This window comes from Bos indicus, chromosome 19 (assembly GCF_029378745.1).
Source record: "Bos indicus isolate NIAB-ARS_2022 breed Sahiwal x Tharparkar chromosome 19, NIAB-ARS_B.indTharparkar_mat_pri_1.0, whole genome shotgun sequence".
Lineage (NCBI taxonomy): Eukaryota > Metazoa > Chordata > Mammalia > Artiodactyla > Bovidae > Bos > Bos indicus.
This window is the reverse complement of record NC_091778.1, coordinates 40,527,645-40,550,798: the sequence shown is the minus strand read 5'-3', so window position 1 is coordinate 40,550,798 and position 23,154 is coordinate 40,527,645. Positions and strand designations below refer to the sequence as shown.

General features: G+C 56.1%; 1 protein-coding gene and 1 long non-coding RNA gene across 6 annotated transcripts; one reads left to right on the top strand and one right to left on the bottom strand.

Annotated features, from left to right (window-relative positions):
- Positions 1 to 499: 499 nt before the first annotated feature.
- MLLT6 (MLLT6, PHD finger containing) lies at positions 500 to 23,064 on the bottom strand. 5 transcript variants are annotated; one of them, XM_070773373.1, is made up of 20 exons: positions 22,790 to 23,064; positions 21,474 to 21,553; positions 20,938 to 20,992; positions 20,577 to 20,686; positions 19,513 to 19,616; positions 19,163 to 19,256; positions 16,570 to 16,743; positions 15,571 to 15,666; positions 12,864 to 13,083; positions 11,713 to 12,327; positions 11,075 to 11,256; positions 10,733 to 10,841; positions 9,485 to 9,551; positions 9,131 to 9,276; positions 8,450 to 8,647; positions 8,258 to 8,346; positions 6,788 to 7,137; positions 6,293 to 6,383; positions 4,760 to 5,116; positions 500 to 4,518 (listed from the first exon to the last, which is right to left on the bottom strand). In XM_070773373.1, the coding sequence occupies exons 1-20, from the start codon at positions 22,896 to 22,898 to the stop codon at positions 4,420 to 4,422; spliced, it is 3,345 nt and encodes a 1,114-aa protein (XP_070629474.1). In that variant the 5' UTR covers positions 22,899 to 23,064; the 3' UTR covers positions 500 to 4,419. The 5 variants fall into 5 exon arrangements, 3 of the variants coding, with proteins under 3 accessions (XP_070629474.1, XP_019836009.2, XP_070629475.1); XM_019980450.2 differs by having other exon boundaries at positions 500 to 4,343; positions 22,790 to 23,058; XR_011562067.1 differs by lacking the exon at positions 6,788 to 7,137 and having other exon boundaries at positions 22,790 to 23,059.
- On the top strand, positions 8,734 to 9,981 carry LOC139177571 (uncharacterized). The gene is made up of 2 exons (XR_011562068.1): positions 8,734 to 8,797; positions 9,771 to 9,981. It is a non-coding gene; the product is annotated as an uncharacterized lncRNA (long non-coding RNA).
- Positions 23,065 to 23,154: the final 90 nt, after the last annotated feature.

Genomic DNA, 23,154 nt, shown 5'->3' with positions numbered 1-23,154 from the left:
CGGGCCGAGGAGCCGGCCCAGCAGCCCCCTCGGAGCCCCCAGGGTGTGGCGGGCTCTCCGGCGCCCCCTTTGGTACCCGCGTGTCTGCGAAGGACCTGCGCGGAGCATCGCCGCTCGTTTGGTTGCCTGCGCCTCCCGGCGACCCCTCCCGCCTTGTGGGCAGGGTCCCTGCCCGGGGACCGAGACCGTTTTCTCTTGCCGAGCCTTAAGACAGTGCTTCTAGAAGTGCGGTGTGCATATATCTCATCACTTATGGAGTTGTTTTTTTTTTTTTAATCAGATTCCGCCTGGCCCAGAGATACACATTACGTTCTTATGAGTGGAGCAAAGGTATCTGATTTTCAGTACGCAACCTGGGTATTTTGTGCATTTTGGTCTGTGAAGTACTTAAAGAAATGTTAGTAGACCATCTGCCCACCCCCACCTCCATCCCCTCCCAAGGCTCCCACAGTTGGCCCTCCACTTCTCCCTTCAGTAAAGCCAGACAAACCAAGGTCTCTTTGGTTTTTTTTTTTTTTTTTGTAAAACATTCTTTTATTAAAAGAACAAGTGCTGTTTACGAACTGCCCTTCGTACAAATAACATCCGTTATACAAAGATACAAGATCCGGGTTATGCACAATTCCAGGCTTGGAGGTGGCAGGGGAGGGGCATTGCCTTTTGGGTTGAGGATATAAAGGAGGCTTTACAAAGAATGTAAAAGGAGCTCCTGGGTTTGCAAACTGTGGCTTCCCCTCCCTGCTCCCCTAGGAAGGGTCTGCTACATTGAGAAAGGCTGGGGTGCAAAGAGGGGGACAGGCTGGGAGCCAGGGTTTGGGTCTCCAGTCCCGCCACCTAAGTCCCAAGTTGGGCTGAAGGACGTGAACAAAGGGCGATGAAGGCACCCCTCAGTCACCAGCTTTTCAGTAGATCAAGTCAAAGGGACTGGGAGCCAGACACACTTTTAATCTGGACTGATGTGACTGGAGGAAGCCAGGGTACTGCGCCCCGTTTTCCTACAGATTCCCAACTGAAGTGACCGAAAGCTCTCCAGACACCTCTCCCCAGGAAACTGGGATAAAGGAGAACTGGGAGCAAGCTGCCTACCCTTAACTCTGCCAACCACACACCAAGGAAGATGCTGGCAGGCAGAGCCCGTGTCTGGATTTCCAGTTTGGGAAAACGCAGCGTGGAGGTCACCCTTTCTCAGAGCTGGCTCTCTCTCTTTCCCAGACTCTGGCTCCCCTCACTGTCGAGGCCTTTACTAGGAGTACTTCCCTAGAACTCAGGACAGGAGTGCTCTCATCAGCCTCAAGGTGAGGGCACCTGGAGGCAGCAATAGACCTAGGAATCTGAAGGGAAAACACACACACATCGGAAAAACTTAGACAAGAAAAGGCAACCTTTAAAGTGTCATTGTCTCTGGAGAGGATCCATCAGCTCTGAGCTAAGACAGTCAGTGCTTCACAGATACCCCCCACCCTGGGCACAGCCCTGCACTCACACCGCACACCACACACACAGGGACAGACAGACAACCACATGGAGGCAGTGCAGTGGGGCAGGAGAGCCAGGACCAGGAGGCCAGGGTCCTGAGGACTGGTCGCAGCTCTGCCCCTGAGCCCCTGCCCACCCCCCACCCCCCAGGCTTGGAGCTATCACCTGTGGGGCAAGGAGCTGGCTCGCAGGATCCTAAAGACAGGTCCCTTCCAGCTCTGACATTCATGCACTCGTTGTGAGGCCAGACAGCGGCTCTGCACGCACACCATGCTCACACCTCCACACTGAAGGGGATGACGTACTGAGCTCCACTCTGCAGTTTCAAACTCCACTTCCGCCCTGCAAACCACATCCTTCCCTTCCCCTAGACAGAGCCACCTATAAATCTGCATCCTTTCCTAGTCCCCATCCAAATTCATCCTAGAAAAAGGGACTGAGGCTGGGAGCAGATGGTGGGGGCTCAAGAGCCATGCCCTTTGCACTGGGACCCTGCTCTGTCCAGAAGCCCTCCAGACCTTTCTTATTATAAAGCCTGGCCCCCACCCCAAAAGATGAAACGCACCACCTCTCTCATGTCCCCCTGCCCCAAACTGAGGGACAGCACCAATCCATACGCAGCCTGGGGCCCTTCAAATCTAACCTGCCTACCCGCCACTGCACCCCAGCCTGGGTAAAATCAGAAAACAGACTCTTGGAGATGAGAACCCCAGACTTTAGGGTGCTGGAGGGAAGGGGAGGTCTTGTTCCAGGACCTCTCACTCTCTGCCATGGCAGCCTTGGGGTAAATCGACTTCCTTCACTGTCCAGAACAGAAGCTGACTTTGGTTCTAAGTGGGTCGGCCTTGGGCAAGAGCGTGGGTGTGAATGAGCAACTCTTCTAAGAATCTCTGAAGGTTATTTTTCTTTTCAGTGGTTTGGGGGCAGGGAGTTAGAGAGCTTCATAGATGAAGATGAATAAAATGCTGACTTCTATCATTCCTTTCTAACTGATATTTAGCATTAATAAAGAGAGAGTATTTCTGAGGTCATCACAACTGCCTTCCCCCTCCCCCCAAGCCCTTCCAAGTGCCTAAGAAATTGCCTCCGAAGGATTCCCACCCACCCCCTCCATTATCAGCTCCCTAACATCTTACAAAGTCTTATCAACAGGAATATTAATATTATTTTCAGTATCAGAAAAAAACCAGTTGAGCAGCACAGGCAAAAATATATCTGCACTACGTTTCTGTCATTGCCAAAAATATACACCTTTTCTTTATTAAAAAAAAAAACAAAATGAAACAAAACCAACAACAACAGAAACACACACACACACGAATCCACACATGCAAAGAGACTGACTAAATGTGGGCATCAGGAAGCTGGCCACGCTCCGCCTGGCTCCGACCCCAGTGCACCCACAGACACACGCTTCAACCTCGCCCTCTCCTGGCTGCCCCAGCAGCCCTCAGCCTTGGCCACCAAAGGCTCTGGGCAGGTGCGGACTCTAAGGTGAGACTTGCCCACTGCACCCTGGGGAAATAGCTGGTGGGTGAAGGAACAGTTGTTAGGTCAATTGAAGCTTAAGTCTCCCCTGGCTGGTGGGGGTGGGGAGGGGTAGGGTGCAGGGGGGCAGGCTGGCTGATTCTGGGAGACAGTTTTCACTAAAAGAAGTGGTACTTTACCCCCCTTGCCTTCTCCCCTGATCCCTGGGGCACCCCTTGTGCCAGGGAAGCAGGACCAACTATCAGTGGTGGAAGGGGAGCGCTGCGGGGGCACTGAGACCATGTGGAGTCTGGGGGAGGAAAGGCAGGATATCACCCTGATTTGAAGCCCCCAGCCCCCAGTTACTCTCCAATACTGGAGTACAGTTCTGGTTTTTGTTAACCATTTGGGCCCCAGAAAGGGACCAAAGTTGGTGAGGTGAGAGGGTGCAAACAAGAGCTAGGAGTGCCCCTCTGGTACTGCCTCATCAGAGCACTGCCCCTGTCCCTGCCCTCGGCTACCTGGGGACCAGGGGGAGACAGACAGACAGACAAACACACACACACACACACACACACACACAGCGCACAGGCATACCCGCACACACTCTCTGAGTCAGGCAGCTCTATCTCCCCACCCTCGGCACTCCTAAATCCAATAGTGCAAACAAGGGGCAGGGTACCGAGGGGGCTGGGCCGCCCACCCCCTGCCCTCCCCCAGCCCATCACTGGGACCCACCCCCCGGGAGGTAGGGAGGCCTGGGCCAAATTCAATGCCATCCTGCCCCTTCGTCGGCCCCCTAGTCTGTGGGCTTTTACAAGCACAGCTTGTGACCCTTGTGGGGGGCAGGGGAAGGAGCCCAGCAAGAAACAGTCCAAGGGAGCCCTCTTACCATCTGCCCAAGTTGGGTAAAAAATGGTCAAGTAGGGTCACCCTTTCTTCCATAGAAGACTTCCACGCAGGGGCAGGCCCAGGGCCTAGTCCCCACTTCTCCCACTCAAGTGCTGATCCATTTTATGTGGGGGGTTTAAGCAACCCCCCACTTATGCCATGGCCCACTTTGCTCTCTAGGGAACCCTGAAACATTCACTGAGAGTGGGGGCTCCTAGGCGGGCTTGGAGCCTGTCCTCCTTCTGAGCCCCTCACAAAGGGGCCAGTGCAGAGGCGGGGGCAGGGGGCAGATGGAAAGGGCTCCCCTCTGGGTCTCAGTCCGTGGCACCGGGAGCACCCCCCACTCCCCAGGCCTCAGCACATACTCCGGGGCTCTCCAGTGTTGGGGTGCAGGTGCCCGCTGCAGGCTGGGACCCCTCAGACCAGATCTGCCCCTCTTTGTGGGGTCTAAAGGAGCGTGGGTGGATTTAGCCTTTTTCCTGGTTGGCTGAGGCTCCTTTGTCAGCAGTCTGGAAAAAGAGGAAGGGAGACTGGGGATTGGGGAGGTATCTGGTCCAATCACCCGGTTGAGAATAGCTTCCTGGGTCAAGAAAGCTGATGTTGGGTGCAATAAAGGGCTGGGCTTTGACGGCTGCACAACAGGGTCAACTTCCGTGTATCTGTGTGTCTGTTGGGAGAGTTGCCCTGCATAGGGCGCCCAGTTAAGTAGGCATGTGCCAGCCAAGGGCCTCCCGGGCTCTGGCTCTTTGCCCTCAGAAGGAGGGATGCCTTTCTTGAAATGGCTCACCCAGAGCATCATCTTTTTCTAAATGGTCCAATCAAAGAGGAAACAGCCTTTTCTAATGGGCCTCTCCAGGAGAAGGGAGACAGGACGGTCCCTCTGCCCCATTCCCAGCTCCTCCCCTAAACCAGACCCCTTACTCACCCCTCCTTTGGGGCCACTGGCACTGCCGTCCGCCCCTGACAGGCTGAGGAAAGGGTTAGTCTGGGCAGTGAGGACTGGAGGCCCGCCTGCTGCTGCTACTGCTGCGGCCGCAGCTGCTGCAGCCATGAGACTCGTGTTGTTGCCGAGCGAGGGCGCCACCAGGGCTCCGGCGGGCAGCAGAGGTGGGGCAGATGCTGTGGGCAGCAGGCCAGGGGTGCCCGCGGACAACAGTGGGGTGGAGCTTCCGGCCAGCAGGCTGGCCATGGGCAGCTGGGAGCCCCCGGCCATCTGCAGCCGCTGCAGCTCCCGCTTCTGCTGGATCTGCTGGATCATCTGGTAGACAACAGTCTGGTGTTCCTGCAAGGGGGCCAGATGGCTTACTGGCCAGTGGTCCCCAGGGTCATCTTACCCTGATTGGCCTGGGCCCCATCCTATCTCACTAGTACCATGAGGCAAGAGACCTGGGAGACAGTCAAGATTCCATCTCTAACTCCCCACTCTGGGCCTCAGTCTCCCCATCTGGACAAGAAAGTGGTTGCACACCATCAGTGTTTGTCACATGAGGTACTACCAGTCAAGTGCAGGAGGTTTAACATCCCTCCCCCACCCCCACTAAATCAATTCCTCAGTCATTATGACAAACACAGAAATCCCCAGGGGTGGCATGACCCCAAGTTGAGGAACACTGAATGAGGTTAACAGTTTTCAACTTCTCTATTTTTTTTCCCCTTAAGATTCATTTATTTTTGCTTTGAATAGAGAAAGCATTCTCAAGCGTTCCAAAACCCAAAACAATTTTTCAAGGCTTAAGAAATTTTGCTATCTTATTCCTGCTACCATCTGGTCTCTGTAGGTAACCAGTTGAGCTAGTTTATTGTATATCTTTCTCATGTTTCTTTACATAAAAATGAGTGCTTTTCTATTTCTTTCAACTCTCTCCTTTTTACTTTTATGTTTTTGTCTTTTGGCTGCATCGCACGGCATGTGGGATCTTAGTTCCCTGACCAGGAATTGAACCTGCGCCTTCTGCATGGGCAGCAAAGAGTCTTAACCACTGGACCACCAGCGAAGTCCCAGCAACTCTCTCCTTTCTAGAAGGAAGAATTCCTTTTCTCCCAGGAACTCTTAGTAGAACTCAACACACAAGAAAGACCTAAAAGGGGCTGCTCTGGTTGAGGACGTGTCTGTCACCTGCTCAGCCACCTCTCTATGCAGACCTTGAAGTTCCCCACTGGAGAGCCTTGGGGCTGGGACTGGAAATGCTCAGTAACTGAGGGCTCACTTCCCTCCAGATCCTCTTGCTGGGATGTGATCTAGGGCCACTATAGCATTCCTTCCCCAGCACCCAGGGGCCCCCAAGAGGAACACTTATGCCCTTTGTCCTCATATGATCCATAGGGGCCTGGCCCCACTCCCACAGGGACAGTCTCACCTTCCCAGCCTGGGGCTCCCTTCCCAGCCTGGGGCGGCCCTCCCTGGACCGGCCCAGACCCTCTGAGACCTTTCTGGCAGAGCTAGGGGGAGGGGCATTACCGGGGTCAGCTGTGGGGAGGCCAGGAGCTGCTGGAGCTGCTGCAGCTGCTGTTCCTGCTGCTGCAGGAGGTGTCGCTGCTGCTCGGTGAGGCTGAGGCAGGGGGACAAAACACAGACCATGGGAAGAGACAGGGAAACACTCCTCCCTGCCCCCCTAAGTTCCCACTCTCCCTCAGGCCCAGGTGGAGAGAGAAACAGACTGAGCTCAGAGAGGACGGTGGGAGGAGACACATGAGATGGGAAAACTTCCCCAGAGGGAAAACCTCAGCTAGGGCACAAGGAATAAACAAACGACTTTTGTCCCTGAAGAGCTACCATCCAGAGGGCTCTCACGTCTACATCTAAGGAGAAGCTGGGGCCAAGAGGTGACTGGATTTTCTAGACCCCGTAAGACAGGAGGAGAGCTTCCCTTCTGAGGGATGTGGGTGTTTGTAGGGGGAGTCCCTCCCAGAGCCAGCCTCCCCATCCCCTTCCCCAGGCTGAGCTCTCCCTCACCTGTTGAGACAACCTGGCAGCTGCAGCGTGGGGGCCCCGCCAGCCTGGCTCAAGCCTGCAGGGTTGGGGGCGGCAGCCCCATTCAACCCCCCCAGAAGCCCATTGAGGGGCAGGGCCCCGCTGCCCGCCAGCCCCCCCAACAGCCCCTCAGCCATGGGCATAGCCCCCAGCCCCGCTGCCCCGGGTGCCCGGCCCAGCCCATTCTGTGGCTGAGGCGGGAGCGGGGCAGGGCCCCCAGGCAGGGCCAGGGGCAGAGTAGCAGGGCTCTGCTGGAGCAGGGGCAGCGGTGGGGGCGTGCTGTGGAAGGACAGCGACGAGCTGCTGCGGCTCGGGCAGCCTGAGTGTGGGTCCTGGGGAGGGAGGGGGAAGGGAGGGGTCAGAAGGGCAGGGGGCCAGTGTGACCTTTCTGGCCCCCGGCCCAGCACCCGCCAGCATTCTCACATGGTCACCCCCACTTTACTCCCAAGCAAAGCCACCCAGGAGGAAGAAGCAATGCCCAGGGATAAAGGCTAAGAATCCAAACAGTCTTCACAAAGCACTTCCTGGGGCCCCAGCACCCACCATGATGCTTGTTTAACACTGAAGAGTGAAGGTGGTATAGTGACCACCTCGAGAATCAGACCCGAGGTTCAGTGCTTGACCTGTACTAACTTGCTACTGCTGTTTATGGGTGAAACCACTGGGTCTTAGGCTCAGTAACTCTGCAGCCAGTTGAACTGAAAGACGGGCTCAAATCCCATGCCCACAATTTAATGGCTCTGGCGGCTCTTCTGTTTCAGTTTCCTCATTCATAACACGGGGGTAACAGGAGAACCTAGTCCATAAACTTCTTGTGAGGACTAAACACACCAACGCTTGAAAAGTCTCAGGCCAGGACATGACAAAGGGCAAGGATGCAATTAATGTTTGCTGTTATTATGATTATTATTGCCCAAGTCACACAGTAAGTGGTAGGGAGAACAAGAACCCACTTTGTTTAATTTCAATAATAACCACAGCATAATAATAGCAACTGCTACCCCAACCACCACCAATTACACAGGGATTGTTTTCTGTGTGGCCAAAATAAATTGTAATAAACTCTTCATACTTTTCAGAGTTGCCTTCCCTAACTACCATCCAGAGAAAGGTGGATGTACATCCACCCACCCTCCATTCTTTCTCATACCCCTCAAATGATTTCCATCTTAGCACTTTTCTCTACTTTTAATTATTGATTTTCTTGAATTGAGCCTGTCCCCAAGAGTGTCCCATTTGCTCACTGCTTGCTTAGCCAATGACTGGACTTAAGTAGGCACCTCCTAATTATCACTTACTTAGTAAAGGAATGAACGGGTCAGTCGGCCAAATTACTCAGCCAATCACTTCACTGCCCAGCCTCCAACAGCCCAGCAAGGTGGAAATGCGACTAGGAGGCCCTTGAACCGCTCCAGCCCTCCCCCGCCCCGTGCCCCTCCCCATGGTGCCCACCTCGGAAGACGTGGACAGCGAGTTGTCCAGGCCCAGACTGTTCTTCCCCGGAGGGCTTTTGCTGGTGCTCAAGGAATCGCTGCTGCCGGCTGAGGAAGGGGGATCAGGGAAGGAGCTCAGCGGCTGGAGTCTGGGCCAGTTCCGACTGCAGAGCGGAGGCCCCCATTACCGGCCTGGGTGGGGCCCCCTTACCTTGGGGAGGCAGGCCATAGGGCCCAGGGACAGGGCCGTTGGTGGCAGGCAGAGCAGCAGGCAGGGCGGCGAAGGGCACAGACAGTTGCACGTTGAGAATCTGCAGTCGCTCCTTCTTGGCCGTAAGGCTCAGGATCTGCTCCTGAAGCCGCTGGTTTTCCTTCTGCAGCGCGTGCAGCGCCTTCAGCATCTCCACAACTGCAGACAGAGGGCGAGAGCGCCTGAGCCCCGCGGGCCTGGGAAGGCGGGGCGAAGGCTGGGGCGGGGCCAGGTGACCAGGGGCGGGGCCTGGCAAAGGAAACCGGACTGAGACCTAGCAGAGAAGGCTCCGGTTAGCCAGGGGCTCGGGTGAGTCTTGGGGAGCCAGAGGTGTGAGGACCACAGGTGGGGCCCTAAGGCTCGGGGTGGAAGCCCAGTGCTTGGAGGGAAGGGGCGGTGGGAAGTTAGGGCTTAGTTAGATCAGGGCCACGAGGTCGTAAAGGCCAAAAGCCGGGCGTAGAGGGGGCGGGGCCTGGAGCAGGTCCCAGCGAGGGTTAAAGGCTAGGCTTGGGGTGGGCCACCGTTAAGGCAGGGGCGGGGCCACAGGAGGAACCTTAAAAGACCTTTGGGGACCTCGGAGAGAAAGGTGACCGAGTCTGGGGTCCTAGGACAGCCACCCAGCCCGATGTCACCCCTTCTCACTGTTGACGCCGGCCTCGCCGTCTCCCTGCTTCTCCAGCAGCTGCTCCATGTTAGTCGTTCCGGGGGCCGCTGGGTCTAACTGACCGCCCCCGCAGGGTGCGGACGCCGTCTGGTCGAAGAGTGCCGGGAGGCTGCTGATGGGGGACCTGGGGTCACAAGGGAAAACCGGCTCAGATTCACCTCACTCCCCAACTCCAGCCTCCCTGCCTCGCGGGTTTCAGTTATCCGCTCTGGATTCCAACCCTCTCCGCGCGCCTGCCTTTCCGCACGCCTCCCCCACCCCCCACCCCCGCCTTCGACAATCCCTCCACCAAGCTCCCCCTCTGCCCCCCAAGCCGCCTCCCTCTCCCTCACATGGAAGACAGACTCTCCTGGGGTGAGGTCCCCCGACATCGGAAGCTGCAGTCCTCCAGGTCTGGCTCTTGGAAGGAGAAGGGAGGCAGGGATCAGTGAGGAAGAGGTGCAGTCGGCCCCAAAGTCCCCGCCTGGGAAGTGGGTATAGGATCGGGGACCTTACCGCCGACCTCTTTCCCCAGGATCTCCCAACCCCCAGACAGGCAGGTCTAGTTCTCGGGAGCCCTGGTTTGAAATCCCAGCCCCTGGGGAGGCAAAATCATGAACTCTCTTTCTCCTCCTCTAGGCAGAGAGGCTCCTGCATCCTTGCTGCTTTCAGCTTCTCCTCCCAACTTTTTTTTTCCTGGAAAATTTATAACTTCATAGTCATAGGAACTTGGGGCCTAGACAGTCCCGAGTTGAACTTGGATACTTGCTATGTGACCGCGGGGCTTAAAACCAACCTCTCTGAAGTGATTGTTATGAATAAGGTAATAAATGTGAAGTGTTAACCTGAACAGTTTAGCTGCCATGTAGCAAACCCTTAATTACTGTAGTTATTATAATTTTATATGACTTTTATATTAATAAACTCACAATTAGACCGCAAAACCCTATGTTGAGCCACAAAATTACAATTTGGGTTTTGGAAAATACAGTCATCTACTCTGCAGGGTTCTTAAGTTTTGTCAGATTCGCCCCTTTAAGGCTTACCTGAAATGGCAAGCCCCGCCCCTCAACCAGCCAGGTGGTACCTCTGCACCAATCAGCTCTCTAGGGCTGTGTTCACTCTACTAGGAGGAAGGTGCTTGCGATCCGCCCTCTTAACTCCTGAATACCCAGAGAGCCGGTTGCCCAACCAGTGGGATCTCTATAATCGCCAATCAAGAACTCACTAAGAGGCCAGCAGGGAGCTTTGCTACAGTGGTAGGAGAAGTAGTCTTGGAGCCGAGGAGCCAGAATTTCAGCTGCTGCTCTACCTTTGCCTACTTCAACAGCCTTGGGCAAATCATTCATCTTCTCTTGCCTTTTGCTTTTGTGAGATGGAGTAGTAGTAATTCTTCCCGGTCATGCCCCACCGCCTCAAGGGGTTTTGATGTGAAAGTGATGTACCCTGGTTTGTTATATGTGGAATGTTTTTTTGCAGGGTCAGCAATGGCCAGAGGGTGGGGGATAGCCAGAAAGCCCTCCAGTCCTTTCCGGGGTGACAAGCAGGTGACAGGGTGCCCCTTTGTGAAGAAAGGGGAACAGGGTCAGGGACTCACATACCTGTGTGGCTGCTCTCGGCTTGGGTGAGGAGGGGGTTAACGGCACCCATGGGGGTTCCAAAGATGTGGGTAGAAGGGAGGCTAAAGGTAGAGCCAGCCAGAGAAAACACCTGAGGGAAAGGAGGTAGAGTCCAGCCTGGTGGTTATTCCTGGATCTAGAGCACAACTGTGGGCACCGGGGTGGAGGGGACCAGGTGTGCTGGGGAGGAGAAAGGACCAGAAAGAGGGAGACGTTCTGGTGGTGATCAAGCCCAATCTCTCAAATTCCCACGGAAAGCTGGGGTCCTCGGCAGGCTGTCCCCCACCTGCCCAGGGATGGAGGAGCCCAGGAGCAAGGCCTCACCTGAGTGGTGGAGATAGAAGCAGAGGAGGAAGGGAGGGTGCTGGTGAATGGGGAGCGGCTGAGGCGGGGCAGGGCCGAGGTCCCTGGGGGCCCCAGGAGGCTGGAGGAGAGGGGGGTGCTGCAGACAGCCCGCAGCATTCCACCACCGTGAGAGATGGGGTCCTTATTACTGGTGTAGATGCCTACAGGCACAAGAAGGACACAGAGGGAAGCTTAGAGTCACCTCTCCTCTGCCCCCTCCTCAGTCAGGTGGCTGGAGCAGCCACTCCCCAAGGCCAACACTCCCCTGGATCTTGCCACACACCAGTCTCACCCTCCTGCTGCAAAGATGTCACTTCTCGCCTTAGTGACACCTACTTGCCAAGCCTGCTTATTCTACTGCCCTGCTCAAGCCTGAAGAATTCCCAGTTTTTCTAATTCCCCTACCCACACTTGGTTAAGTCCTGTTGGCAATCTCTCCCATCACAACCATGCAGGAGATGGGTGTGGGGGAGTGTCTCAAAGGTGACTGTCACCTCCATCCTTTGTCTTCTGGAGCAGTTTCTGTCACATTTCCTTCTAACTGCATAATTATGTCTCTGTCCCCTCACTAGACTAGCTGGGCCCTAAGACACCCTTGGTCCCCAAGGGTCACTAACCTGCCCCCAGCAGGGGAGACTCCAGGCTCAGGCTGGGCAGGCTCCCAGAAGGCCCAAAGGTACGGGAAGCCAGACCACCCAGACCAGAGCTGACGAGGGAACCTCCAGAGAAGGGTGAGGCAGCAGTGGCGGTGAAGCCAGCCAGCTGGGCACCGGGCAGGGAGGGAAGGGCTGGGCCCCCAGGGCCCTCCTTGTTGCGGCTGCCCTTGGGACGGCCTGGCCCGTGTCGGCTCTTCTTGCTGGCTTTGTGCTTCTTCTCCTTCAGGCCTGTCTCAGGGGTCTCCTCAGCGGGCACAGGGGTGGCACTCAGTGTGGGCATCCGCTTGTGGGTGCCTCCAGAGGCCCCGGACCCCGAGACATGGGGAGACTTATAGTCCCCAGGGGATGGGGCCCGGGCCCGGCCTGAGCTGGAAGTGGTGGTGGAGAAGCGCATGATGGGCCCGAAGCCAGAGAAGACCACCTTCTGTTCAAAGAGGTCAGCCTTGGGGGGCTCCGGGGCTGAGGGAGAGGGAGGGGCTGAAGGGGGGGGTGCAGTGGGCTTGGAGTACTTGTCTTCTTCTGGCTGCTCCAGCTTGGGGAATGCGGAGAAGTCAGGGGAGCTCTGCAGGGACGAAACTGCAGAGAGGGACACGGAATTACAGCTGGACCCCAGAGCCCCTGCCTCCCTCCTGCTCCCAGTGGGTACTAATGGAGAGAGCTCTGGTCGGGGGTGCGGAAGCTTGGTTTCCTATCCCAGCTCTGCCACTGTCTCTGTGTCCTGGGACCAGTGTATCCCCACCCTCCAGCTTTTCCCACCTGTGACAAAGTAGAATAGCTCCCACCCTACTGACCTCACTGGATGACTGCAGAGATTACAGGAGACTAGTGTCAGTGCTTTAAAAATGGTACTTGACAGCATCAGCGCAGGGAATAATGAATACTTTATGGGGGTTGGAGAGGTGGGCCCTGAGGGAGATTGGAGGGGAGTTCCACCCTGAGAGAGGAGGGAGTGTTGAGGAGTCACTGGCTGGGGATTCCCACCCCACCAGGCAATTTAAGAAGCAAATGAGATGCAAACCAATATGCAAAGGGCCTTGCTAGAAAAGCTCACGGCCAGACTGTCCCATCCCACCTCCTCCCCAGCTCCTGCATCCTGGGGTGCCCATACTCACCTGTAGGCTGGAAGGGTCCCCCAGATGAGGAGGAAGAGGAAGAGGAAGAAGAGGAGGAGGCAGAGGTGAAGCAGCTCACACCTTTCCCACTGCTCAGCTTCTTCCCCTTGTGACTCAGGCTATGGCTGGAAGACTTTTTCCCCTTGGAGTCCCTGCTGCCTTCAGAAGTCTCTTGAGTGCTGGCCTCGTGGTGGGAGGAGGAGGAAGCCGAGGAGGAGACCTGAGGGAGGGAGGAGAGAGGAAGGCTGGAGCCAGCTCTGGGGGTCTGGGCTCACCCTGACTTGGGGGTGGAGCCCTGAGGACACAGGACCTAGGGCTCTCCTGGGAGAGCTCAGTTAGCTTCAGGAAGGACTATGGGGCAAGGAGATGGTGGTGGGAGCTCCTAGACCAGGGAGATGGAGAGGCAGCTCTGTTACTTCTAGGGGTGAAGAGTTGGGAGCTCTAAGCCCAAGAAGCTGTCTGTCCTTTGCCTCATGCAAGGGAGAAATGAAAACGGTCCCAGAGTCTGTTCAAAAGTATGCATCTGCTCAGTCATTCAGTTTAGAAACACTTAGGCCTACAGGGCTGGACTTGTACTGGGAAGTGGTGAGTGCAGGGAAGAGGGACTCCAGGGAGAATGGGCCACCCTGGCCCCATTCTTGGGCCCTCCAGTCCCTGCCACTCCCTCCCTGCTCACCCCCCAGCTGCAGCCACCTGGCTGACACTCCACTCCCTGGCTACTCCACGCCCTTTCCAAACAACCTGAGCCTCCATGCCAAGCCCTCTGCCCAGACAGCCTAGCCTCCCTCTTTCTGGGAAACATCTTCTCCTTCAAAATCCAGCTCAAAAGCCCCCTCTTCCGTGAAGTCACCCGATAGCTACCTGTGGTGGAACAAATCATTCTGTCCTCTATTTCCTGGGTGCCCTGTACCCACCCACATCAGCCATGTCAATAGTTGCCACACTGTATTGAGAGATTGTCCCCCATGTCTGAGGGTGGCAGCAGTGGCTGGAAGAGTAGGGGCTCTGGGGTCTGTGAACCTGGGGTCTACCACCGTGTATGTTGTGTGGTCTCCACCTCACCGAGCTTCGGTGTCCTTCTGGGGCTAATTATCCCTATTTGGAGAGTTATGAGGAACATAATGGCAGATAGTATGGGGTTGACGATGATGGTTCTGATGGCGCGGCTGCTAGCAATACACTGTAGCGTGTCCTGCGGTGGCTGAGAACAGGCCTTCAAGCCAGACTGCCTGGGTGTGAATCTTGACTCCACCATTCCCTAACAGTGTGCTTTTAGGCAAAGAATTTAACTTCTCTGTGCCTCAGTGTCTTCATTTATTAAATGGGGTTAATAAAATGCCTACTTCACTGGATTATTTTGAGGATTAAATGAGCACATCCCCACACATGCCCGCCATCCCCCTGTTCCAGAAGGGAGCCTGGCATGTGGTGAGTGAGTCAGGGCTTTGTAGTAACAGTCAGGGATGGTTTCTCCTCCTGGTGGAGACCAGGTATCCAGTACATGAACAAATGCCGAGAGAGGTCGGAGAGGAGGATGAGCCACCCTGTGCTGCCCCTTCCTGGGCGGAGCCCTCGGCTCTGTCTTTTTCTTTGTTCTTTTCAACAGCTGGAGTTCTGAAGGGAGCCAGATGTGGTTCTGAGAGCAAAGGAGGAGAGGGCCCAGGGGGAGGGGTGGCTGAAATGCTGGGGTGGGTGGAGGGGGATGGGCAGAAGGCTCCAGCATGTCCAAAGAGAAGTCCAACCACTGGGGTCACTCCTAGATCTCTGGCCCACTCCTTCCCCCTGCCTGCAGACCCCAGGGAGAGATCAGAGGGCAACGACAAGCTTTTCCAGGTGAGCCCTGGGCAGCAGGGAAGGGAGAGGGTTACTGGGACAGTTGCCACAGCAACATCACCCTGGAAACCTGATACCTGAGTCTCCTGCTAAGATGCCCAGAGCCCTGGCAACCTCCTGAGGCTGGTGGAGGTGAACGGGCAATAATGGCGACAGGAGGAAGCCGTGTCTCCAGGCCCTCGTTCTCCTTCTGGGGGTGAGGGGAGAACTGACTGGAAGGAGGGGCAGGGAGGGCTGCTCTGGCTTGGATTAGCAACTCCCTGGCCTTGGGTAGGGCCTGCCAGTTGTTTATCCAGATGGTGCCCATTTCTGGAGTCAGGCCTGACATGCCATGCCCCTACTGGGAAAGTGGGATGACTAGGGGTCTCAGGGTATGGTCCATGGGTCTGCCCTGCAAGCCACCATGGGCCACACTTTCAGTCCCTCCAACCTGCATGGAGTGGGCTTTTGGTTAGGCGACCAGGCTCTGAGCAGCTTCCTGATATGTGTGTGGCAGGGTGGAGAGTGAGGGGGTGTCCTCTGCCTCTCTCTGGAGAAATGGGCCCCAGAGACTCAAAGAACCACCATGAGTACTGTATCTGCAGACAGGAACCTGGTGCTGAGGCCCTCTGTCTGGGCAGAGGCAGATGTGAACAGCTGGCAGCCTGCAGGAAGGGTGGTGCCCCTCCACCCCCACCCCTCCTGGTTGGTCAGTGACTAGTGGGGCTGAGGAGCAGAGGCCCCTCCTGGTCTAGAACAGGAGTAGTGTGGAGTGTGGAGCAGAGTCATATGAACGTGAAATTGCAAGGGTTCCCAGGGCTGCACGCCCCAACCCTTCACACTGTGCCTCCCTCCCGCAGCCGCGGCTGCCCCTCCTGGGTGTAAGCAGTGGTACCTTGTCAGCAGTGGGGACCACAGGTGGGGTGAGGATGCTGGGTGACTCAGGCCGCTTCTTGTGCTTCTGTTTAAGGCGTTCTTTGTCCTTTCGGCTCTGGGGAGGAAGAAGGGACCAGACACTGATGCTGGGAAACGGTCCTGGTGAGGATAAACATGACTCATGCATGTGGGGAGTGGGGTCCTCTCAGGCACAAGGCTCTGTGGGTGCCATCGCCCCCTGTGGAGGGACTAGGGGACTTTGGCTGGACAGCAGTGGCCCCGGCAGGTTCCTCTGAGAGCTGACAGCCCCTCCCCCCATCCTCCCATATGTTGTGCTGTGCTAAGCTCGAGTAGTGTCTTGACTCTTTGCAACTCCATGGACTGTAGCCTGCCAGGCTCCTCTATCTATGGGGATTCTCCAGGCCAGAATACTGGAGTGGGTTGCCATGCCCTCCTCCAGGGGATCTTCCCAACCCAGCGATTGAACCCAGGTCTCCCGCATTGCAGGTGGATTCTTTACCGTCTGAGCCACGAGGGAAGCCCATCCTCAATGCCTGCTAAAAATAACCTATCCCATTATCATGCCAGTGACACAGGACGCCTCGTATGGAGGCACACACCTGTAAGGGTGTCCACTTGGGACACAGAGCTGTGCAGGGGGACAGGAGCCAGGTACACTGTGACGTGTAGCCGCTGGGGACGCAGGCATGTGCACCACAGACACGGCTAGACATGCGCAAATGTACAGGGCCGTGTGTTGGGGTCTCTGGGGAGACTGTCATGTCATATGAACGACACAGAGGAACCACACAGATAAAACAGCCCCAGGGAAGCCAGGCCTTCAGCTCACCCTCTGTGACCCTCACAGGTCACTTCCTCAGCACCCCCTTGGTCCTCAGTGGCCTCAGAGGAAAGAAGGGGGCAGGCACTATCGCCTCTGGGATACCTGTGGTGGCTTGGTGCAAGAAGCAGGTGTTTGTGACTATGGGCAGGAGGGGCAGGGGGAGAAGACTCTTACCTTCTTCTGGCCCCTCTCATGGTGGGAAGGGTGCTTCTCCTGCTGGGCGGATGGGGAGGCCGACCTGCTCCTCCGGCCAGCAATAAAGCTGCTGCTGCCTCCCCCTGTGCTACCCCCTCCTCCTCCTGTTCCTCCGCTGCCGCCCCCGCCCCCACTGGAGTGCCGGGATGTCTTCTGCAGAGAGAATTGAGAGGAACTGCCACACCCTCCTCTCCGTAGGTTACTGAAAGGTTCTTGAAGATCAGGTGATCCTGGGGGTCAGCAACCCCCACCCCCACCCTGCCTGTCACAAGAGGACCCTGTGTCCTTAATGATACTCTGCTCAACAGAGTGCATTCCCTGCCCCGAAATCCTACAGTCTGCCCAGCTGGCTTATCCAGCGCACAGATTTAGCAACTGAGGCCCGGAAGAGGTGGGGAATCTCGGCCCCAGCCAGATACCAGGCATGGATGGAGGTGGGCCTCGGCCCATGTCTCTCTCTCCACCACCTCTTTCCATGGTGCCCTCTTGGCCCCTCTCAGGCACTCGACCTCGGCCCACCTCAACCTCCCTCCCTGGGTGGCCCTCATGGGAGCCCCTGCTCCCCATACCCCATCCTTCCCTCCAGACACTATGCTCCAGCCATCACCCCTTCTCTTCTTTTCCTGGCCCTCCACCAAACAGTGCTTCCTTTTGTCCCAAAGGATCTGCTGCCCTTAAGAACAAGGCATGGAAATATCCATAAGGAACACTTAAACAACCCCTGTGCTACCATTCCTCCCAGCCAGGGCCTTGGACTCCCCAATGCCTGGTCTGATGGCTTCACCAGTCCTAGACTTAGAGCTGTTCTTTCTAAGATCACCCACAAACTCCCAACTGTCAAATTCAAAGACTAGTTTCAGGCCTCATCTGACCCAGTGGCTCCCCAGCAGTGGGCATCACTCCTACTCTGCTAAGCTCTAAACTCCCCATTTCATGGTTCTCTTCATACCTGAGCCCCCAACCCCTAGCCTTATACACCTGGGGCTGCCACACCTATGGGGGCCTGAAATCTGAACACAGCCACCAAATCTAAACAGCTCCACTTGACACCTGCTATATTCCAAACCAAAGCTCCCTACCTTGTCTTAGTGTCGTGTTAGTCATCCAGTCATGTCCGACTCTTTGCAACCCCATGGACTGTAGCCCGCCAGGCTTCTCTGTCCATGGAATTCTCCAGGCAAGAGTACTGGAGTGGGTTGCCATTCCCTTCTCCAGGGGATCTTCTTGACCCAGGGACTAAACCTGGATTTCCTGCATTGCAACTGGATTCTTTACCACCTGAGCCATGAGGGAAGCCCCCAAGTTGATATCTAACCTTGAACCAAGGTGACCTTATGACTTATCCAAACCAGGACACTTTTGAAAATGAAAGGAGGAGCTATTAATAATTACACCAAGGCAACAGGCACAAACTGGGACTCTCCGCGGCAGACCAGGACATATGCTAGAAGTCCACTCCACTGCCTGAGGAGCTCAAGCCCCATCTATCCAGCATCAAGAGCCAGGATCCTATGTGCCACCCTCAACTCCTCCTCCTCAGCCACCCTCACATGTAGGCAAGTCTATCTAGAAATAATTCTAGAATCCAGCCTCATCCCTCCATCCCCCCCTCTCTTGCAGCTGTCTCCCAGTCACCAGCCTCAGCCCTTTGGATCTGGCTTCACAGTGGCTGCCAGGGTAATCTTCCTAAAAAACAAATCTGATCATGTTACCCTCTTGCTTACAAGCAGCCTCACAAGCCTGTGGCCTGGGGGTGAGGTCCAAGCTGCTTTCCCAGTCAGGCCACAGCATACCTAGCCAGGACACCCCACCGCTTCTGAAACATGCAGGTCTCTCCACCAACATGGGTTAGCACCCCTTCTCCCACTTCTCCGTGGGCCCCTGAACCTGAGGCAGAAGCAAGTCCAGCTCTGGCCCTGCCTGAGCTTTTTCACCTCATCTCTTGCCTTGTCCCTACCAAACATCCTGTTCTGTTGCTTATGAATGGTCTTTCTTATCTTGGGACTTTATCCATGCCAATCCCTCTGCCTGGAATTCCTGTCTTTCTTGGCAGGCTCCTGAGGACCTTCAGACTGTTTTTTTCTAAATCCCACATACCAACTGTGAGATAAGTCACGTAACCTTAGTGGGTCTTAGCTTACTCATCCGTAAAATGGGTAAATGCAGTACACCCAGTTCTTAGGGAGGACTGCAAGAGCACGCACATCCACGTGCACACACACACATACAAACACACACACGTAAAGAGATTAGTACAGAGGCTGGGGCACGGTAAGCCTCACAAATGTTGGCTCTAATTGTTGGCTCAGCTTAAATGCTGCCTTCTTCTTGAAGCCTCCTAGACTCTGATAGGCAGGGTCTGAGCTCTGTCTTCTGGGATGGACTGCTTGGCTCAACTCTGCTTCACCCCTCAGGCTGTACTTAAAATTTATTCCTCATCCAATGGTGAGTTCCTCAAGAGCAGGGACATAGTTCCTTCCTCCCCTGTCTGTCCTCCCAGATCCAGGCACCCTAGAGTCCACACCCTCTAAACCATGGCTGACCAACCCACTCACGCCCAGATGAAACTCACCATCTTGCTGAAGTGGTATTTGCAATAGCCACAGTACTTGACATTGTCAACCTCCAGTACTTCTTCCTCACACAGCAGGCCTGCCATTTGGGCACTAATCAAGAGAGGTCAGCCTGAGAAGGATGTGGTCCCAAACCAGACCGGCCACCTCCCCTGCACCCTCCAAGACCCCTACTGGGGCAAAGCCAAGACCACCCAAGGGAAGTACTGCCATTATCTCCAAAGAGACAGCAGCTGGGATGAACCCATTTGGCAGCCATCCATGGCAAATCTCAGGAGAAGGTTGGGATAGCTGGCCAGGGATCCCAGAGAACCCTAAGGAGTGGACGCAGGAAAGGCAGGGGTCTCACCAGGTAACATGGAAAGCTTGTCGACATCCATGGCGGTTACAGGTCATACAGGCTCCTGAAGCCGCCTTGCTCTCCCGGCCCTGCTCCTCACAGATGTAACATGTCTGCAGGACATAGGGCAATCGTCCCCTCCTCTCTCCTACTTGAGGGATCCTTTGGCCTCCCTGCTCAGTTCCATCCTCTCCCCACAATCCTACGTCAGACTATCCAATAGCACTTTCTGTGATGACGGAAATGTTCTAGACTGCATGGTCCGATACAGGACCCATAAACTACATGGGTTATTGAGCCCTGGAAAAGTGGCTAGTGTGACTAAGGAACTGAATTGTAAATTGTATTTAACTAACTTACATAGCCATATGTGGCAAGTAGCTGCTACCCTGGATAGTGCAGCCCTTGGATGGTGAGTCCTGTGAGGACAGGGGCTGTGTCGGCCTTCCTCCCCAGCGAGCTCGGCCCCACCTCTGGGCCTTTGCACATACTGTTCCTTCCACCTAGAACCTGGTACTCTCCCCACTTCTTAAGGCTGGCTCCTTCTCATCCCCCAGGCCTCAACCAAAATGTCTTTCCTTGACTGCTTTATCTAAAATAAACTCCCCCCCCACCCCCTGTGCCAGGTACTCTTTATTTTAGTATCTTGTTGTTTTCTTCACCACACTTACCACACATTGCATTTACTTTGCCTGTTTACTGATATCTATAGCCGTCCCACACAGGAGTCGGGGCAGGGAACACATCTGCCTTGATCAATACTAGACACTGTGTGTCCAGCATCTTGCCCCAGTTTTTGCACATAGTAGACCCTCAGTAAAATGTGCTCAGTGAATGAATAAGTGAACTGCTCCCTAAGATCTACCCTCAAGCAGGACTGCAAAGGAGCCTGCTATTTCACTTGATCATGGGCATGAGTCTGTCAGTGGAAGGTGCCTACCCACCTCCTGAGTTCCCTGAAAGTGTAGGTTGGAGAGAATCAAATTACACTGGATGAAGAGAGGGCTGGAGAAGGACCCAAGAGTGGTTGGGGAGGAAGGGGACTGGCATGGGGCAGAGCAGGGGCCGCTGACCTTGTTGAAGCGATCATGAGGCACGTACTGCAGCACGATGGGTTCCATGGTAAGCACGTTAGCAAACTGCACCTCAGGGATGTAGAGGGCACACACCACGTGGGCCCAGCCTGGGGCAGTGTGGGGCCGGCCTCAGCTGTGATGGCCAGCCAGAGACCCTGACCCCTCACAACCCCATACTGCAGACGATCCCCTCCTCCATGGCCTTCCCATGAGACTCCACTGCCAGCCAGGGAAGGGAAGGGAAACCCAGCCTCTGCATTCCACCCCTGCCCACGGACTGCTCCTGCCTTCCCAGACCCTGCTCAGGGGGCCTATCTGACCTCAACAGATGAGCCATAGGGCTCAGCAACCCCCTCACCTCCATTGTCGGTCCTCTTCAATGCCCCGTCTTTGTGTGGGCACAGCTCACACCTCTGCCAATACAAGGGGGCACAGGGATTTGGGGGATGGGCTTTTCCAAAAGGGGGGGTCTACTGAGCTGAGCCCTCCCTGAATACATTCAGAGAGCCCCAGGATGTAATGATTAGATGTCTAAGGGGGAACTGGTGGGGATACAGAGAAAACAGGCTGAACGTGAGTGATAGTTGTCAAAGATGGGGGAGCCTCATCAACAGGAGAATTATAGTATTCCCTCTACTTTTGTATAGGTTGGAAACTCTCCATGATAAAAAGCTCAAACAAACAAGAAAACAAAAACAGAAGACCCGGCGCCTGTGGTGGGGCAGAGTGAGGGCTAAGCAGAGGGAGAGATGGGGTTGGTGATAGAGGTGTGCAGGAAACAGGAAGTCCTGTGTGACACTCCCACCCCAGCCTCAGCCTCAGAGCCCCCCAGCTCACTGGCAAGGGAGGGGATGCTCAGGTGTTTATGAGAGGAGAGGGAAGTTTCAAACTCACCACCCTGGCTGCTCGCTCCTGAGATTCACATTTCCGGCAGAACCAGGGTCCTGTTGGCACCTGGACGATGCCATAGCAAGCTGCGGGTGAGGGAGGAGAATCACCAAGCAGATCTGTCACCAGTGGCTTTTCCCAGAGTAACTGGGGCAGGGGGTGACTCTAACAAACCAGAGCCAGTTCCAGCCAGGGGGCTGCTCCCTGTCTGGGGGTCACTCATAAGACAGCGGGACCACAAGGAATGTCCACAGCACACGCCCAGCTTTCAACCACATAACCAAGCCGTCCATGCAGAGGTGGGAAGTCTGAAACCTTGACTTTAAACTTCTAGAAGATCCCACCCCACCCCAATGCCCTTTCTGTACCCAGCTTTCTGGTTCCCAGCTCTTGCCAGGACCAGTCCTCATCATCAATAACGGAGAATATTAGAGGAACAACATTTAGGATAGTCAAACACGTTTTGTTGTTATGGGGTGGGGGGGCATTTCTTAAAGGGCCAGTAATGAAAGAGGCGGGTAAGTCGAGGGTCTAAGGGACCTCATCTTCTGCTTCTAATTATAATAGGAACAGGTCAAAAGTCAAGGCCGAGGGCAGGTGCACTGCAGGTAACCAATAGGAGAGTGGCGGGAAGAGCCGACAGCGACAGGATTAAGGGCTGTCCCAGGAAGGGCGGGGGGGGGGGGGGGCAGCTGGCTGTGCCAGACAGGCGGGAGATGCCAGCCTGCGCCCTCGGCAAGATTCCTCAAGGAGTTAACTCCCGAACCATGTGCTGCTGGGGGAAACTCCAAACCTCCCTCTTCTCGATTCCCGGTCCCCTGCGCAACCTCTCTCTATCCGTAGCTCTTCCCGGGAGGATTTTAGGAGTCCCCTCTCCCCTGGGACCCTTCTCTTCCCTTCCCAATTCCGCTCCTCCCAGTATCCGGAAGCAAGAGGGGAGGATGACCCCCCCTTGACCTCTCCCTCCCAGAGCCAGGACCAAAATAACCCGGGCGGGAGGGGACACCTCGCAGGTAAACATTCTCCTAGCAGCCCCGACACCGGCGGTGTGGGGCGCGGAGAGTGCACTCATTGCCCTCTAGACTGTCCCCAAACTCCCTCAACTTGGGGTGGGGGGCGCGGGACTGGAACAATAGGCAAGAAAACAATGCCTGACCCGGTCCTCCAGGACCGGGCGGGGGGAGCCCCCGACGCCTCCCTTCTCTTCAGGTGGGGTGGGGGAGGGGCGCCCGAGCTCCAGGAGGTCTCGGGAGGGCGCGGCCGGGGCCGCCCTGCGCACGCCGCCCCCAGGGTCCCGCCGCCCCCCACGGCCACCCCCGTACCTTGGTGGACAGCCACGCTGCACGCGTGCCCATCACAGTAGACCAGCGGGTTCTCGGCCCAGCCCCTCTCGTCCGAACATACGCAGCAGCCTCCTACCATCTCCTTCATACTCCCATGAGCTCCCTCCGGGGCTGGGGTGGGGGCCCGGCCGGCGGGGGTCGGGGGTCAGGGGGGGAGGGAGGGAGCGGGGGGCCGCGCGCCTCCTCGCTCCCTCCTCCTCCTCCTCCGCCGCCGCCGCTTCTTTTCTTTGCCTCCTCCTTCCTCCTCCTCGGCGTCCTCCTCCTCCTCCTCCTCGCTCGCTCTGTCTGGCCGCCCCCCCCGCCGTGCTCTCGCCCTCATGCCCCGACGGGCCCCCCCCCCCCCC